General features: G+C 50.3%; 2 protein-coding genes across 4 annotated transcripts in view; both read left to right on the top strand.

Annotated features, from left to right (window-relative positions):
- EHMT2 (euchromatic histone lysine methyltransferase 2) overlaps positions 1-7029 on the top strand; it is a 38631-nt gene extending 31602 nt beyond the window's left edge. For all 3 annotated transcript variants that reach the window (XM_081901378.1, XM_081901379.1, XM_081901380.1), the window contains 7 exons: positions 154-298; positions 1000-1077; positions 2873-2988; positions 3127-3213; positions 3437-3515; positions 4417-4592; positions 6667-7029. In XM_081901378.1, the coding sequence (XP_081757504.1) occupies positions 154-298; positions 1000-1077; positions 2873-2988; positions 3127-3213; positions 3437-3515; positions 4417-4592; positions 6667-6847 (862 nt within the window). In that variant the 3' untranslated portion in view covers positions 6848-7029. The remainder of the gene's footprint in view (positions 1-153; positions 299-999; positions 1078-2872; positions 2989-3126; positions 3214-3436; positions 3516-4416; positions 4593-6666) is intronic.
- An 8639-nt stretch (positions 7030-15668) lies between these two features.
- SLC44A4 (solute carrier family 44 member 4) overlaps positions 15669-18756 on the top strand; it is a 66863-nt gene continuing 63775 nt past the window's right edge. The window contains exon 1 of the mRNA XM_081903490.1: positions 15669-15700. Within this exon, the coding sequence (XP_081759616.1) occupies positions 15673-15700 (28 nt within the window). The 5' untranslated portion in view covers positions 15669-15672. The remainder of the gene's footprint in view (positions 15701-18756) is intronic.

Genomic DNA, 18756 nt, shown 5'->3' on the forward strand with positions numbered 1-18756 from the left:
CATCCTGAAGCAAAGTTCTTAACCTGAAGCACTATTTCTGGGTTAGCGGAGTCTGTAAACCGAAGCGTATGTAACCTGAGGTACCACTGTACTCAAAAAGACATCACTTTGGCTGCGCACACGACATACCTTTAAAGCTCTCTCTCTTTCCAGGGACGTAGCCCGTGGCTACGAGAACGTCCCCATTCCCTGTGTCAACTCCGTGGACGATGAGCCCTGCCCAGAGGATTACAAATACATCTCGGAAAACTGCGAGACTTCCACCATGAACATCGACCGCAACATCACCCATTTGCAGGTACTTCCATTGGCTGGGCAACCTGGGCTTCGTAGCGACTGCCCTCCTTCCAAAAATAAAAACAGTTTCTGAGACGAAAAGGGACAGTTTTAAAGAACAAAACATTTTTAGCAAGGAGCCGGAAAAGGCTATCGCTGTGCTAATCTGGAATTGGACATCTGATTTCTTAAGGGGGCCGGTGTTAACCATCCCCAGTACCTTGTGTTTAAGGGGGCAGTGCTGGAGGAGTAGGGGACAGGGGAGGCTTTGCAGGGGCCATGGGGAAGATCTCAAGGGCGCCACATTGGCAAAACCCCTCTTGTAGTGCCTGCTCCAACCTCCTCCTTTGCCTCCCCAAGTTGGCAAGGCGGTACACCTGGGTTGGCCTGCCTGTGGGCTGCAGGTAGAGTTTGGATTTGATATCCCGCCTTATCACTCCCTTTAAGGAGTCTAAAAGCGGCTCACATTCTCCTTTCCCTTCCTCCCCCACAACAAACACTCTGTGAGGTGAGTGGGGCTGAGAGACTTCAGAGAAGTGTGACTGGCCCAAGGTCACCCAACAGCTGCATGTGGAGGAGCAGGGAAGCGAACCCGGTTCCCCAGATTACGAGACTACCGCTCTTAACCACTACACCACACTGGCTTTGCCCCAGGTGGGGGCTGGTACCTCTCCCTCCCCTTGTGTGGCATCCATCTCACACCTTGTCTTTTCACATTCCCAGCATTGCACCTGCCAGGATGACTGTTCCTCCAGCAACTGCTTATGCGGGCAGCTGAGCATCCGCTGCTGGTATGACAAGGTGAGTGACTGAGGGAGTATAAGTGGCTTGAAAGCTGACCTGGAAAGGTGGAAACCTTGAAATGTCAGGAAAACTACTAGGTGGAGTATATAAACTGGCACCCCCTTTTTTTGTCAGAGTGGGATATGGTCTCCGTTTGGTTGAACCGGAAGGGGGCTTTGGTGCTTAGATTCATTTGTGGAATTCTCTCCCCAAAGAGACCTTTTAGCAACAGCTGAAAGGGTTTTTGATTTCGTGTTCATTTGAACAGCATCAATATTATGATGTGGTGTGGTTAAAACTGTTCTTCACAATGTTTTTGTGTGTGTATCATATTTGTTTACCTTGGTTGTGAATCCCTTATATATTTATATAGCAGGAAGTGATGTATATAAAGGTAAAGGGACCCCTGACCATTAAGTCCAGTCATGACCGACTCTGGGGTTGTGGCGCTCATCTCGCTTTATTGGCCAAGGGAGCCAGCGTACAGCGTACAGGTCATGTGGCCAGCATGACTATGCCGCTTCTGGCGAACCAGAGCAGTGCACGGAAACGCCATTTACCTTCCCACCAGAGCGGTACCTATTTATCTACTTGCACTGGTGTGCTTTCGAACTGCTAGGTTGGAAGGAGCAGGGACTGAGCAACGGGAGCTCACCCCCTTGCGGTGATTCAAACTGCTGACCTTCTGATCGGCAAGTCCTAGGCTCTGTGGTTTAACCCACAGCGCCACCCGCGTCCCTCAGTGATGTATATACATTGAGTAAAATTAAACTCTTCCCTCCTGGGTACTTGGAGTTTGGGGAACACACTAGCAAAGCGCACCTCTTCCCTCCCATGGATCACCTTTGGCAGGTGGGCAGGATTGTCTACCTGACTTTGTCATGGTGTCGGGTGAGTGACAGGTAGGTTTCTCCTGCCCACCTGTGTCAAACGTTGGCCAGCAGTGTGAGAGAAAGTTCTGGCCCAAAAAGGCTCCTCAACCCCTGATCTAAGGCCAGGGTGAGGAACCTTTCTTTTCTTTGCAGGGCTGTCGACCCACGGGAAAAGTCAACTGGGTGCTGGTGATTTTGGTAGGCAGAGCCAAGAGTGGGTGGGCAAGATTAGGCCAGATGTGCGCCAGGGGTCCCTGGTGTCAACTCCATCTGCTCAGTGCCTGGCCACTGTCAAATTACCAGGCCCTGGAGAACATCAGGGAACCCTTTGCAGGGCAAACGGGTTTCAAGGTGTACTTTCAGAGCTCCTCCGCAGACACGTCAACAGGAAACAGTTCCCTGAAGATAACAGACCACTGTCCCATGGGCAGAGTTTCCATTTTGCGGTCAAAATCCCTGGAGGGATTTTGTCCACACATGTTGACAGGGAAATCATTCTGCCCGGACACTGAGGTCCAGTGCCGAGGGTCTTCTGGCGGTTCCCTCGCTGCGAGAAGCCAAATTACAGGGAACCAGGCAGAGGGCCTTCTCGGTAGTGGCACCCGCCCTGTGGAACGCCCTCCCACCAGATGTCAAAGAGAAAAATAACTACCAAACTTTTAGAAGACATCTGAAGGCAGCCCCCTTTAGGGAAGCTTTTAATGTTTAATAGGTTATTGTATTTTAGTGGAAGCCGCCCAGAGTGGCTGGGGAAACCCAGCCAGATGAGCGGGGTATAAATAATAAATTGTTGTTGTTGTTATCTCAATATCTCAGGCAAGCCCTATTTTAATCTCTGGCTATAGATTCGAAAGGCAATAGGGAAACGGCAGCAGCGTTGCCACAATATCTCCTCCGCCAACTTCCTTACCCTCTCCTTCCCGTTCTTCCCCCTCTTGCAGGACGGCCGTTTGCTGCAAGAGTTCAACAAGATCGAGCCGCCCCTGATCTTCGAATGCAACCAGGCCTGCACCTGCTGGAGAAACTGCAAGAACCGTGTGGTTCAGAGCGGTATCAAGTGAGTCCTTTTTTGTTGTTGCTGCTGTGTTCAGAACCTCTAAAACCATGGAAAGGGGACACAGGCCCCACCGCAAGTTTCTGCGTGTCTCTCTAGCCTGCTGGAAACCAGTGTCCTTCTGTTCTCCCTTCACCTCAGGGTCCGCCTGCAGCTCTACCGCACAGCCAAGATGGGATGGGGTGTCCGGGCATTGCAGACGATTCCCCAAGGAACCTTTATATGCGAGTGAGTTGGTGCTGGAGGAAAGCTTGCCTTTCCCTTTTCCCCGACCCCGAGGCTCCAGCTACATCTGGAGAGGCGTTGGGGTTGGTGGGTGGGTGGTAAGGAGGGAGGCAGAGAGGCCCTCCTCTCCAAACTTTGGGGTTTCAGTACTAGACTTTGCCTGCTTCAAGGAGCAGCTGCCCAGCAAAGCCCCTCTCTCACATCTCCCACGTTTTCCTGCCTGAAGGTATGTGGGGGAACTGATTTCTGATGCAGAAGCTGATGTCAGGGAAGACGACTCGTACCTGTTCGATCTGGACAATAAGGTGAGGCTATCCAGGCTCCCGGGTGAAATCTAGACACACACAAAAACACTGTGGAAATGCTTTTTAAAAAAGAGAAAGTTTGGAAAAATATATTGAATTTGCACACCATCGCCATTTAGTGTCACGTTTGCATAATGCACTTAAAGCACACTTAAAGCGTCATTGTTTGCAGCTATATAGGTTTGCCTGGGTGGGAGTTGGGTATCTGAAGAGAGGGATCCTCTCTTAGAAAGGAAGGGCCCCAGCTCAGGGAAGCAGATCAGGGTGAACCTGAGTTAAATTGGTCAACGTTTAGGAATTGAAAGTGCTAGGTCTTGCAACCCGGGTTCCCTCACTGCGAGATGTGAGGTCACAGGGAACCAGGCAGAGGGCCTTCTCGGTAGTGGCAAGGAAATAAACAACTATCTGGCTTTTAGAAGACATCTGAAAGCAGCCCCCTTTAGGGAAGCTTTAATGTTTGATGTTTTATCGTGTTTTTAATATTCTGTGGGGAGCTGCCCAGAGTGGGAGGGGTATAAATAATAGTAGTAGTAGTAGTAATAATAAATTATTATTATTATTATTATTAGCTGTTTCAGGGTCATCAGCAGGAAATTTCCAGGGAGGTGGTGGCATAAAACACTGGAGTGGGGGAGCAGGCTAGTTTCTCACCCCCAAAATGAGTAGACGAGTGCCTGCACATTTTGCCCCAGATCTCAGCTTCTACAAATGCTAGAAACTTCCTTTTTTTTCTTAAAAAGAAAATCTAGGAATCTGGGGATTATAATTCCTTGGTGGAGGGACTCCCCACCCACCCTTTATGGTGGATGCCCCAGGTCTCTTTGGTCTTGGGTGGACGTAAAGCCCTGGAAACTGTCCAGGTTCCCCCTATGTCTGATCTCCCTCCCTCTACACCTTGCAGGACGGTGAGGTTTACTGCATCGACGCACGTTATTACGGGAACGTCAGCCGCTTCATCAACCACCTGTGCGACCCAAACATCATCCCCGTGCGGGTATTCATGCTTCACCAGGACCTGCGTTTCCCACGCATTGCCTTCTTCAGCAGCCGGGACATTCAGACCGGCGAAGAGCTAGGGTCAGTGGAGATAAGAGACCTTGATTGAGCCATTTTCCCCCTCCACCCTTTAGCCAAAAAAGGCTTGCAAGAAAAAAAACATCATCACCAAGACAGTCCTTCCCTTTAAGATTCACAAACTTTTTTTTAAAAAAGATACGACACGTGAGGAAATAGGAAGAGGAGGGAAGAGGAAAACACCAGTTCAGGCACAGGTTGTCAAGGGTTAACAGTTAATGCCGATCTTGGTGGGGGTTCTGGCTGTCTTTCCCTTGATGAAGAGCAGTCCCTCCCCTCTCCATCAGTCATGCTAACCCTGTTTCAGCACAAGGGCCTGGCTGAGGGTTGACCACCTCCTTCCAAGGGCTACCTGCCGATGGCAGGTGTGTCAAAAGTATGCAGGTATGCAGACACACACACACCCCACTTTCAGCATGGTACCCATGGATACGCATGGGCCTTTGGAGGTTATTCCTGGCCTCTGCAGGCACCTGTAAGGGACGCGGGTGGCACTGTGGGTTAAACCACAGAGCCTAGGACTTGCCGATCAGAAGGTCGGCGGTTCAAATCCCCGTGACGGGGGGTCCCTGCTCCTGCCAACCTAGCAGTTCAAAAGCACGTCAAAGTGCGGGTAGATAAATAGGTACCGCTCCGGTGGGAAGGTAAACGGCGTTTCTGTACACTGCTCTGGTTCTCCAGAAGTGGTTTAGTCATGCTGGCCACATGACCCGGAAGCTGTACGCTGGCTCCCTCAGCCAGTAAAGCGAGATGAGCGCCGCAACCCCAGAGTCGGCCACAGCTGGACCTAATGGTCAGGGGTCCCTTTACCTTTACCTTACACGAACCTGTCCCTCGCCCCCCCCTTCTGGAATTAGGCTTGAAAGAAACTTTCATTAGCCAATATGAGTGGGTTTTCCCCAAGCCTATATTGCATTTCAGGGGCAATTCCAGCAGGTGGGGCTCACAAGTAGGGGGAGTCCTGGCACATTTATAGTACCCACTCTCCCTACTTGGCGGCTTGGTATGTTCCACCTCCACCCACTGTGGCTAACACCACCCCCAAGTTGCTGGTTCTGTGGCCTGCAAACGTGTCCACGGCTGACCCCGAAAGGTTGGCAACCACTTGCTTCCAGCTACAGTGGACACTCGGGTTGTAAACGTGATCCGTGCGGGAGGCACGTTCGCAACCCACAGTGGCACATCCGCGATTCGGCGCTTCTGCGCATGCGGAAAGCGCTATTTAGTGCTTCTGCGCATGCGTGACCAAAACCCGGAAGCAACCAGTTCTGGTACTTCCCGATTTCAGCACGTCTGTAACCCAAAAAAACGCAACCTGAAGCATCTGTAACCTGAGGTATGACTGTACTTAGATACACCAGTGCAGGGTCAGTGCCTGCTGTCACAAGGTGAGGCTCCTGTCTGCCCCCACAGAAACTTCACCCTGTGGTGTAGTGGTTAAGAGCGGTAGTCTCGTAATCTGGTGAACTGGGTTCGCTTCCCCGCTCCTCCACCTGCAGCTGCAGCTGCTGGGTGACCTTGGGCCAGTCACACTTCTCTGAAGTCTCTCAGCCCCACTCGCCTCACAGAGTGTTTGTTGTGGGGGAGGAAGGGAAAGGAGAATGTGAGCCGCTTTGAGACTCCTTAGGGTAGTGATAGGGACGCGGGTGGCGCTGTGGGTTAAACCACGCAGCCTAGGACTTGCCGATCAGAAGGTTGGTGGTTTGAATCCCCATGACGGGGTGAGCTCCCGTTGCTCGGTCCCTGCTCCTGCCAACCTAGCAGTTCGAAAGCATGTCAAAGTGCGGGTAGATAAATAGATACCGCTCCGGTGGGAAGGTAAACGGCATTTCCATGCACTGCTCTGTTTCGCCAGAAGCGGCTTAGTCCTGCTGGCCACATGACCCGGAAGCTGTACACCGGCTCCCTCGGCCAATAAAGCGAGATGAGCGCCGCAACCCCAGAGTTAGCCACGACTGGGCCTAAAGGTCAGGGGTTTACCTTTACCTTTTAGGGTAGTGATAAAGCGGGATATCAAATCCAAACTCCTCTTCTTCTCTTCTTCCTCCTTTCCCTCTTCCCCTGCTCTGCCCTCCAGGTTTGACTACGGCGACCGCTTCTGGGACATCAAGAGCAAATACTTTACATGCCAGTGCGGCTCAGAGAAGTGCAAGCATTCGGCCGAGGCCATCGCCCTGGAGCAAAGCCGCCTTGCCCGCCTGGAGGCGCACCAGGACGGCCTCCCCGACAGCAGCAACCTCCCTGCCACGCAGGCCTGAGCCGGGCCCAGCTGCCAGACCTGGGTGTCGGGACCCTTCCTCTCCCCTCCTTCTCCAGCCGGCTGCGGCCTGCTCTCCTACGGCAAGTGAGATGGAAGCGCAGGAGTTCCTCCTTTCTCCCCCACACCTTCCACAAAGAGGAAGAGTTTGCCTGGAAAGAAACAGTCCGGCTGGCAAAGGAGGACTGAGAAAAACTCTCTCCTGTTCCAGGGAGGTGAAAGCCAAAGGAGCCTCTCTGCTTTGGTGCAAAACCTTTCCAGACACAATTGGACTACATCCCCCATCAGCCCCAGCCAGCATGGCCAGCGGCAAGGGATGATGGGAGCTGTAGTCCGGCCACATCTGGAGGGGCGAAAGGTCGCCAGCCCCTTGGACAGAGCAATGGATGGCCTTTCAGAGATGGCTACACTGCATCTTGCTGTGGGGGTTGGGAGGCCGCAGCGTCCCCATCTCTGGCCTGGAGAGGGCAGAGGTCAAAGGTTGCATGCGCAGCTGGAGGCCTTGGGCCTGATGCGCATAGCCAGGCCAGTATAACTTCTGAGCCACCTACACTTTTGCATCCTTCATTGCCAACTGGGGAAACCTTTGCACACGGGACTTTCCTCTTTGGTGCTCGTTGCTTGTGCGCAGGCACCAAAGCGGGGCCACACTTTGAGCCCTGCGCCTGGGGCCGGCGGTCTTCTTCCTTCAACAACCACACGCCGCAAGTAATCGCCTGACGCTGACTCACGGACAGGCCCGCCAAACAGGCTCCTGTTTGTGAGGAAAGACTCTGGGGGATCAGACCCCCATCTTGCAGTGTGGTTGTTGACGGAGGACAAGCCGACATCGAGCAGTGAGGAGCCTGAGGGTTGCATTCAGATATAACGCTGCCTCCTCCTGGTGGGGTGGTGTATGCGCGTGTCGCTGTCCTGCTTTCTGTCTGATGCGCCATGTCAGCTGAAGGGGGGGGGGGATGTTTTTTAGTGGCCTTTTTCTTGTTTGGGGGCCAAGTTAATGTTTACCTTTTGTGCGTGTGTTGTGTGCGTGTGACACAAGTTTCAGTGAGAAGAACTGGAGCCAAGGTTTTTCCAAGCTCGGTGATGCCCGTGACGGTCCCATAGCTGTATCTCCTTTCAACCTCTGGAACAGCAGAAGTATTGATTCAGTTTTGAGGGGCCAGCCTTATCTTTCTCCCTCTCTATCTTCTCTCTTTTCTATGGGTTTTCACAATTTTGTTTTTTAAACTGTAATTTTCTGGGGCCATAAAAACCAATAAACGTTGGCATCTGGCAATTTTTTGATACAAACTTGAAGCAATGGTGTGGTTTTTCCCCTTCTTGACTCATTCCTGGCTAGGGAATGTGTGGATAAGAAGCATCTGAATGCTCGTTTGCAGGTTTTTGTAGCTCTCTGGATTTGGGGGGGGGGGGCAAGGCCTTGTCTGTGTAGTCACACGACCTTGCAGACGTCCTCTGAGAATCCCAGAAGCTCAGCAAGATCCCCACCCATCCCTCAAAGTTCATTGGAGGATTCTGTAATAAACAAAATCTGCCCTTATTCCTTTATGGGGACACAAGAGCCCTTATAGAGTCGGTTGTAGGTTCTCCATTGGTAGGAGAAAATAACAGAGGCCAACCAGAGAATGTTGAGAAGCAAAGCAGCTAGTAAGCCTGATCTTTATTGAACTGTTGCAACAGGGTGCTCCCCTCACCCGCAGTAGAAGGAGGAGGAACCCAGAACAAAGGTGTGCCTGCCCTTATATAGACCACTCCTCCATACATCATACATACATCACAGAAGGGGTGTAACCCAAGGACCCCCCCCCCACAAACATCATTCCTACATCACAGAAAAGGCGGTCTACAACAGAAATTTGAATGTTGTTTTTCCTGTCTGCCAGGTTATCTGATAATGCCTTATCTGGTTGCCTTTTCTGGTAGTCTGGCCATTCCTTTGAGATGGTGGTTACCCAATTCCTGAGACAATGGGAAGGTTCCCTCACCTCCTCCCTCTTTGCAGAGAAAACATTTGGTCAGTTTGGGGGTCAAAATGGTTTCAGGACGGTCTTCCTGTGCTGCTCCAGACATGTGGTCCACATCTCCATGTACATGCTTGGTTGGTACATTTATGAACATATATATATAAGACCTTACATTTTTTATTACAATTCCAGAACTCAGGCCCATCCAGTGGAGCAGAAGTTTGGAAGGTTCAAAGAAGATAAAAGAAACTACTTTTCCCTCCACACGGCGCATAATGGAATGGACAGTAGCAATGTCCGTTATCCTAAATGGCTTTACAAGTGGGGTTAGACAAATTTGTGGCAGATCAGGCGGTCAGTGGCTACTAGTCACAAATGCTATGTTCCCCCTCCACTGTTCGAAGCAGTTTGCCTCTGAATATTAGTTGCCAGGAGTCACGAGTTGGGGAGAGGGCTGTTGGTTTAGATAAGCCTTTGCAGCCTCATCCATCTTGTGTTGACGGAAGAGGACGTCATTTTTTGGCCTGCCAAGGTGGAGTGCCTGCAACCCAGTTTTAACAGAGGGCCCTAGTTTCATTTGAAAAGGGGGCAGCAAGCATCGGCCCTGTCTACTGACTTCCCCCATGCAGGAAGCTAGAGGTGGGCAAAGGACTCTTCAAAGCCCCATCCCACGACGGGAAGAGCAAGAGAGGCTTTGACAGGAAGAACCTGGCTCTCTCACGAAGCATCTCGGCTGCTCCTGGCACCAGCCAAGGCAGAGCTAAATGGCAGGGAAGTGGTGAGGGGCAAAATTAAAAGGGAAGCCTTTGCTAAAGCCAATCTTGCTCTGCATGTCTGTGTGGTTTTGAGTAGGGGGAGAGGAGAAAGAGGCCTTTGCTGGTGTCTCCATTTATAGAAACAATGGTTGAGGTACATCACAGTGCATTATTATTATTATTATTATTATTATTACTCCGCCCATCTGGCTGAGTTTCCCCAGACACTCAAGGCGGCTCCCAATCGAGTGTTAAAAACAATACAGCATTAAATATTAAAAAATTCCCTAAACAGGGCTGCCTTCAAATGTCTTTTAAAAATAAGATGGCTGCTTATTTCCTTGACATCTGGTAGGAGGGCGTTCCACAGGGCAGGTGCCACTACTGAGAAGGCCTTCTGCCTGGTTCCCTGTGACCTCACTTTCTGCAATGAAGGAATTGCCAGAAGGCCCTAGGCACTGGATCTTAATCCGGGCTTAATCACTGGATCTTAATCAGTCCGGGCTGAATGATGGGGGTGGAGATGCTCCTTGAGGTATACTGGACCGAGGCCATTTAGGGCTTTCAAGGTCAGCACCAACACTTTGAATTGTGCTCAGAAACGTACTGGGAGCCAATGCAGATCTCTCAGGACTGGTGTTATGTAGTCCCAGCGGCCACTTCCAGTCACCAGTCTAGCTGCCGCATTCTCGATTAATTGCAGTTTCCGGGTCACCTTCAAAAGTAGCCCCACATAGAGCGTATTGCAGTAGTCCAAGCGAGATATAACTAGAGCATGCACCACTCCGGCGAGACAGTCCATGGGCAAGTAGGGTGTCAGCCTGGGAGGCCAGATTCAGATAAGCAGCCCTAACTGTTGGCTAGATTTATTTATTTGAATTTGCGTCCCACGTTTGCATGTAAATATGTTCAAAGCATTTCACAACACAGGAGAAATGAAAATCTGCACATCATCACAATAGCAATGAGACCCAAAATCATTTTAAAATTGTAACACAACTTAGCAAATAATTTGATTACAAGCACGTTACGGCGTTTCAAAGTCATCATCCTGAAACAAACTGTAAATCATTAAAAGTTATCAATGAATGACAGATACAATATACATTTCAATGCCATTGCAGGCCGAAAGCAATATAACCAGCAACCCATTGCATGACAGCACTATATTCCAAGTGATACAGGAACATAGCAAAGGTTATAAAAGATGTAGACCCTTCACAGAATAAAATCCAGACCTGCCTCTCAGAGGAAGAAAGGAAATTTGCAGGGAAACAGGTCCACTTGTGTGTATGTGTAAGTGATCTCACAGGTATTTAGTGTTCTGATATATAGAACGTGGCTGTGAGCCATTTTCACAGGTCGCTGACTCCATATTCCCTTCATAAGAATGTATTAGTATTATTTATTAAATTTGCATGCTGCCCTGTCCCCTGTCATAGCTGTCAACTTACAGATTTGAAAATAAGGGACCAGCAGCCTTAAAAATAAGGGGCCAGCAGCCTTAAAAATAAGGGACCAGCAGCCAAAATAAGGGATTTTCAGACCAGAGGTATGTTCAACTTCTGAGCCCCTCCGAGCCAAAGGCAGAAAGCCCAGCCAGCAGCCAAACGAAGCCTCAAGCAGTGGTTCCCACAGCACAGCAACCCGGCAAAGGTGATGCAGCAAGGAAAACCACCGTCACCTCCGCTGGGAAGCGCTGAGCAAAGGCGAGTCCCCAGGCAACACGGCCGACTTGATTGGCACAAGGCATGCAAGCTCCACCCCCCAGTCGTTCTTAGACTCCTTATTGGGTGAGCAACTCAGCCAAGCAACACAGTTGGAGCCTTCCTCCTCCCTGGCTGGCAGGGAGGGAGGGAGAGGAGCTGCTTCCTTTGAAACCCGGGACTTTCCCGCCAAATAAGGGACGGTTGACAGCTATGTCCCCTGTAGATCTCGGGACGGTTCACAACGTAAAATGACAATATGAAAAAGCACTGTAGAATCTAGACTTCTGCAGTCACGCCACCAGTCCATTTTGCTCAGTACTGTCTACATGGACAGCCATCTTGGGTTGCAGAAGAAAGGCTAGCCCAGCCCTTCCCACACGGTGCCTAGGGGCTTGCTAATGTTCCAAGCAGAAGACAAGTTTCTCAACCTCCCTAGAGGTGATGGTTTGGACCACACACACAAAAAAACACACACACAAACACCTGGCTTTCTGCCTGCAATGGGTGGGCACCTCATCCCTTAACTACATCCCTTCCTTGAACTGTGAGCTGTGAGTGCTATTTGCTACCCCAGCCTTGCTGCCCAATTGCCCTCCACAGTTGGCGGCTGTTTTGATGCATCTCCTGGGCAGATTGTTTTGAATTATCTCCAGCATCCTCCTGTTTTGCGTCTTCTCTTGTATTCCCTGAGGTTAAGTGAGTTACAGGATTACGGCCCAGGCTTTTTCTCAGCCAGAACTCGACAGAACTGAGTTTCTGGCACCTCTCAGGTGGGCGCCTTTGCCATTCTAAGAGAACAAGGGAGGCATTCGTAGTGAGTTCCAGCATCTCTTTTTCTAGGAAAAAAACACTGATTACAGTCCGTGTCAAGAGTTGGCAATTATGGGCTTGACGTAATTCCAAGCTCCATGTACATTTAGGTGCCAACAGGAACTTACCTTGACATAGGAGCTAGAGCTGGTTTTTATTGGTGACCGTAAACTGCTTTGTGGAGGAAGTTCCTCAAAGAATGGGGTTGTGATTGCAAAAACAAATAGCGGTTTCAGGCAGTTTTGTTGTCTGTGGCAGGGAAAGAGTTAACCCCCCTCGTTTCTCCATCTCCCTCCCTTGGCTGCTTAGGCCAACACCCCCACCCTTGTGTTTAAAAAACCGAAACAACCTGGGTGTTAGTTGCGTTCTCTCAATTAACATCAGCTAATTCTGGGGACACAGGTGGCGCTGTGGGTTAAAGCCTCAGCGCCTAGGACTTGCTGATCGCATGGTCGGCGGTTCGAATCCCCCGGCGGGGTGCGCTCCCGCTGCTCGGTCCCAGCGCCTGCCAACCTAGCAGTTCGAAAGCACCTCCGGGTGCAAGTAGATAAATAGGGACCGCTTACCAGCGGGAAGGTAAACGGCGTTTCCGTGTGCGGCTCTGGCTCGCCAGATGCAGCGATGTCACGCTGGCCACGTGACCCGGAAGTGTCTCCGGACAGCGCTGGCCCCTGGCCTCTTAAGTGAGATGGGCGCACAACCCCAGAGTCTGGCAAGACTGGCCCGTACGGGCAGGGGTACCTTTACCTTTACCTTTTAATTTGCCTTTGGGTGGAGCCTAAATCTGGTATGTTGTGAGGAAAGAGTTCACCTGAATAAGTTTCCGCTGCTTACCTTGCTGCCCCTGGTTGATGAGAGCTTGTAAACAGATTAAAGCTGATTTAATAAATCTTCTGTATCTGGACCGAGTGGCCAAGTTGCCTCTTTGGGATAGGAATGGAGTTTGGGGCTGCTCCTGGATCCATCTTTTGTCACCGGAGGCTCAGTGTGCCTTTTACTTGAGAGACACCCCTATAACAGTGTGTACAACCTGCTTCTTGGGAGAAAAGCAATGACAAACCTAGACAGCATCTTAAAAAGCAGAGACATCACCTTGCCAACAAAGGTCTGTATAGTTAAAGCTATGGTTTTCCCAGTAGTGATGTATGGAAGTCAGAGCTGGACCATAAAGAAGGCTGATCGCCGAAGAATTGATGCTTTTGAATTCTGGTGCTGGAGGAGACTCTTGAGAGTCCCATGGACTGCAAGAAGATCAAACCTCTCCATTCTGAAGGAAATCACCCCTGAGTGCTCACTGGAAGGACAGATCCTGAAGCTGAGGCTCCAAGACTTTGGCCACCTCATGAGAAGAGAAGACTCCCTGGAAAAGACCCTGATGTTGGGAAAGATGGAGGGCACAAGGAGAAGGGGACGACAGAGGACGAGATGGTTGGATAGTGTTCGCGAAGCTACCAGCATGAGTTTGACCAAACTGCGGGAGGCAGTGGAAGACAGGAGTGCCTGGCGTGCTCTGGTCCATTCTGTGCCGGTTCCTCCTCTAGGTGGATCACGTTTGGTCAAAACTCTCCACTATGACCTGTCCATCTTGGGTGCCCTGCATGGCATAGTTCATAGCTTCTCTGAGTTATTCAAGCCCCCTCACCACAGCAAGGCAGTGATCCATGAAGGGGGCACGTATTATTAGTAGTAGTAATAACAACAACAACAACAACAACAACAACAACAACAACAACAACAATAATAACAACAATAATAATTTATTAGATTTCATACCTGTGTGGGAGAGAGACCAGGATACAAACACTGACACAAGTTGAGGGTTGCAAAATTGTTGGGCTAACTTACTTCACAAGGTTTTTGCTGGGGATGCAACTAACATACGGAAATGTTGTAACCTCCAGTGTCTCTACAGTGGCACAGAAGGGGAAACAGGGTTACCAGCTTTTCTCCGCTGTTGAGGAGAATCTGCAGCTGGCAAACTTCTCCCTTCGCCTTTTCTTTCTGGCAGGGATCCAGTGGCTTTTGAAAGCTAACTTTGCCATACAGATAAATGTGGAGGTGCACATTGGGGGGGGGGGAGCTCCTCCTCCTCCTCTGTTTCTTCTATAACATTTCGCTTGCTTTTCCCTATCAGATTGAGACTGTAAGTTCCTTGGGAGCTGGGACCTGTCTTGTGTTGCTTATACAACTTGATACAGTCAAATTCCAAACCTTCTGGATATTTTGGGTCGTCTTCGTTCTCCTTAATTCCTCTTTTTCATCCTGATTTCCTCTGGACTTTAGAGAAAGCTGGGATAGAAATACTTTTAATAAATAGGACACTAAGCAAGCTTGTGGTGCAGGAAATATTAATGGCTTCTGCACATGGACAAGGGAGCCATCAGTAAAAATCAATACAAATCTTAGATTCCCCTCCCCACAAAAGCCTGGCCCCCCCTAACCAAAATCCTGGCTGCACCCATGTGCTGTCTTAGTAGACCCTGTTCCATATTTTGGGAATTAAGAACGGCATCCCTTGGAGGAGGGAGAGTGGCCACCTGACTTTTCGGCTCTGGATCTGACCCACCTCAGCTCAGTATACCCCTAACCCCAGGAGATCAAGGTTATTGTGGATGTTCTTTCGCTTGGGAACAAGGAAGCTTTTTTTCAGCTTCACTGAGTGACAAACCCCAAAATCGGTTTGAGTTTCTGTTAAAGTGATACCTCGGGTTACAGACGCTTCAGGTTACAGACTCCGCTAACCCAGAAATAGTACCTTGGGTTAAGAACTTTGCTTCAGGATGAGAACAGAAATCGCATGACGGCAGCGGGAGGCCCCATTAGCTAAAGTGGTGCTTCAGGTTAAGAACAGTTTCAGGTTAAGAACGGACCTCCGGAACGAATTAAGTTCTTAACCCGAGGTACCACCGTACTCAGTTTGTGAGCCACCGCAAAACATGAGATATTCTCTGCAAAATGCTGCAAAAATATTTTTCAGGGGAGTTTTTAGTGTTTGATATCCTATTGTGGTCTGACTAAAAAAAAATTGTTTGGTTTTTGGGGTGATACCTCCCTGTTTGAGTATCAATTAGTTTGGGGGCTGCTGCAAAACACGGGGTTTTTCTCTGCAAAACTGCTGCCAAACCTTGTCCACGGTTTTTTTTTGGGGGGGGCGGGGCGGATCCCTAATGTTGAGCTTCCGAGTTGTTTTTTTCCCGGGAAAACTTTGGAGCACGTGGAATGAGGCTGAAAATCAGGGTGGCTGGGTGGGGGGTCCCGAAGAGCAACGAGAGAGGAGGGGAGAAGGAGGGTGGAGGAGATCGCGTCCAGCCTCTGGCCGGGTCAAGGCGCCGCGCTGCCGGCGGCAGGGGGCGTGGCGTGGGCGTGGTCGCGCGCGCAGGGGGCGTGTCCGGGCTGAGAGGCAGGTGAGCGCAGCCAGCAGGTGTGTCTCTCCCGCGCCAGGCAGGGCGGCGGTGATGTCAAAGCGGGAGGAGGGAGGCTGGCAGGCAACTGCTAAGCAACAGGTTCCAGATCAGAATCTCCCTTTCGAAGCATTCTCCAGTTCTGGGATCAGGTGGCTCCTGGGGAGACCGAGTCACCCCCTGGGCCATGGGGAGCCAAGCCGTCAGCCCCTATGGTGAGTCCATTGGGGGGGGGGGAAGGGGCGGTGGTCCCCAAGCTTCAGGACTTGGGGGGGTGTTGTGATGGTGGGTGGCAAAACGGGGGAGACCCCTTCCCTTTTAAATCTGGAGAAATCGGCTTTGTGTGAGCGCGCGTGGAGTGTCTGGGGGGCAGGATGGAGGTGGGGGGGGCAGGGAGGGGCGGGACACCCACCTGTCGTCATCCCCTCTCTGCCTGGCTCAGTCGGAATGAAAGGTCTCCACAACAGTTGTAAATTACTTTCTTTCGACCCCAAGTGCTCAGAAAAAAATCTTTATACAGTTTCTAACCTAAGTATTTTTTACTTATTTACTTGATTAAGAGTCGGGGGGGCAGCTGCCATGCCCCTGCCCCCCTGGCTACCCAAATGCCCCTCATCCACCATCTCTGAGATCTTGTGGGGCGGGGGGGGGGGCTGTATTTGTCTTAGATCAGGAAACGGTTTCGGAGGATGGTGAGTTTGGTGGCTTTTGAAAGGGGAACACAGCATTTTGGGAGAGGCTTTCGCGCCGGATGTGTTGGGCCACTTGGGGAGAAAGTAGGAAACACTTTTGGGTGGGTTTCAGAAACTTGAACACAAATCAGCAAATGACACGTGCCCTTTTGTTTTTGGTGGGGAGTTAACTGAGACAAGCCAGGCTCACGTGAATGTTTTATTTTATGCGTTTAATTGGTCCGGAGGAGTAAATGGAAAAGCCACTTCCTTGTTATGGGCTCTTTGGGTCGGATTCAGCTCAAGCCGCTTCCAGGGTCCAGGAATGTGTGTTTTGCCTGTTTGGAGAGGGAGTATCGGATCTCGGTTTTTGCATGCACGGTTGATATATTTTATTTGTATAGCGCCGTCAGTGGCGCGTGAGAAGTTCCCTGCCCCGAGGAGCTTAAAATCAAGCGTTTGACAAAAGGGGAGGGGGGGATCGTGGGGCGTGTTAGCACAGGCGAGGGGTAATGTGCTCAGTTCAGATCAACGTCCCCAGGCTGAGGGGACATTTAAACTTGGTTCTGCTTCTAAACTGGAGTGGGTGGGAAAAGAAAATGGATTAAAGCATTCTGAGATACCCTGGGCTACATGATGGAGTAAAAGTTTTGCCCAACTTGGGTCTCCAGCTGTTTTAGGACTACAACTCCCATCATCTCCAGCTAGCAGGATCAGCGGTCAGGGATGATGGGAACTGTAGTCCCAAAACAGCTGGAGACCAAAGCTTAGGAAACACGAATGTAGCCTATAGTGGTGTTGTGAAGGTGCATTGGTAGAGGGAATGCTTTTCCTGTAAGAGGGTCTCTGGTTGAATCCCTGATATCTTCAGCTGAAAGAACCGAATAGCTGGGATTCGAAACCCCAGAGAGCGACTCCCCCCCCCAACCAGAATAGATAGCTCCGGACTTAGGTTGACCAGGAGTCTGGCTCTGAAGAACAAAGCAGCTAAAAAATAAGTGGCATTTTTATAGTGCTTTAGAATACTCAACAGAATGCCATCTAGGTGGTTCTCTTGTGACGCTTACAACAACCTTGCAAGGGAGGCTAGTGTTTCAGGTGGGAAGCTGAGACCCACAGAGGGGGAGACTTGCCAAAGGCCTTGACTTCATAGCAAGAGGTAAGATTTTAACTGCAGGGCGGCTCTTTCCGATTTGTAGCTCTCTCTCTTATTGCTGCACAAACTTTCACAACCATGGAGATACTTAAGGGACTGTCACAATTTACTCTCCCTGTTTGGTTCTATGTAAGAAGGGAAATATAGGGATGCGGGTGGTGCAGTGGGTTAAACCACAGAGCCGAGGGCCTGCCGATCAGAAGGTTGGCGGTTCGAATCCCCGCGACGGGGTGAGCTCCCATTGCTCGGTCCCTGCTCCTGCCAACCTAGCAGTTTGAAAGCACGTCAAAGTGCAAGTAGATAAATAGGTACCGCTCCAGTGGGAAGGTAAACAATGTTTCTGTGCGCTGCTCTGGTTCGCCAGAAGCGGCTTAGTCATGCTGGCCACATGACCCGGAAGCTGTACGCCGGTTCCCTTGGCCAATAAAGCGAGATGAGTGCCACAACCCCAGAGTCGGCCATGACTGGACCTAATGGTCAGGGGTCCCTTTACCTTTAAGAAGGGAAATGCACCCTCTGCTGTCTGCAAGGGAGAAGTACGGCTAGCACCACCAGGAAGCCCTTTTTGCTTATTATATATTGCACTTCAACTTTTGTGGAGGGGTAGTAAAAAAATAAAAGAAAGCCTAACGTGATAATTAAAAGGAAAGAAATGACAGGAATAGGTGGGCCTTTGGCCAGATTCAGCAGGGACTCTCCTTACGTACATATGTAAAATTCAGAATTATGAATTCAACAATCTCTTGCAAACATGGCAGGTCTGCCTTTCCCTGTGAGTCTTGTGGCACCTTAGATATGAACAAACACCATTAGGGCATAGGTTTTGTGGGATAGAGTTTGGTTCATCAGATGTGTTGAGTTTAAACCATCTTTGGTTGGTGTATAGGCACATGTTTGGAAACAGTTGTAAGCTGTGAGGTTAGAGGGAAATGAAAGGTTCCATCTGCGTTGAACATTTGAAGCTGTATCACCCCACTTTTAAAACAGTCTTCTTTGGGGCTTCCCCTGAAGAATCCTGGGAACTGCCACTGAGAGTTGTTCGGAGACCCCTCACAAAACTGCCGTTTCCCCCGAGTGGTTTAACAGCCAAATCCCTCTTCCCAGGAATCATAGAATCATAGAGTTGGAAGAGACCCCAAGGGCCATGGAGTCCAACCCCCTGCCAAGCAGGAAACACCATCAGAGCACTCCTGACATATGGTTGTCAAGCCTCTGCTTAAAGACCTCCAAAGAAGGAGACTCCACCACACTCCTTGGCAGCAAATTCCACGGTCGAACAGCTCTTACTGTCAGGAAGTTCTTCCTAATGTTTAGGTGGAAGCTTCTTTCTTGTAGTTTGGATCCATTGCTCCGTGTCCGCTTCTCTGGAGCAGCAGAAAACAACCTTTCTCCCTCCTCTATGTGACATCCTTTTATATATTTGAACATGGCTATCATATCACCC

The sequence above is a fragment of the Podarcis melisellensis genome, assembly GCF_964234715.1.
Source record: "Podarcis melisellensis genome assembly, chromosome: 2".
NCBI classification, from domain to species: domain Eukaryota; kingdom Metazoa; phylum Chordata; class Lepidosauria; order Squamata; family Lacertidae; genus Podarcis; species Podarcis melisellensis.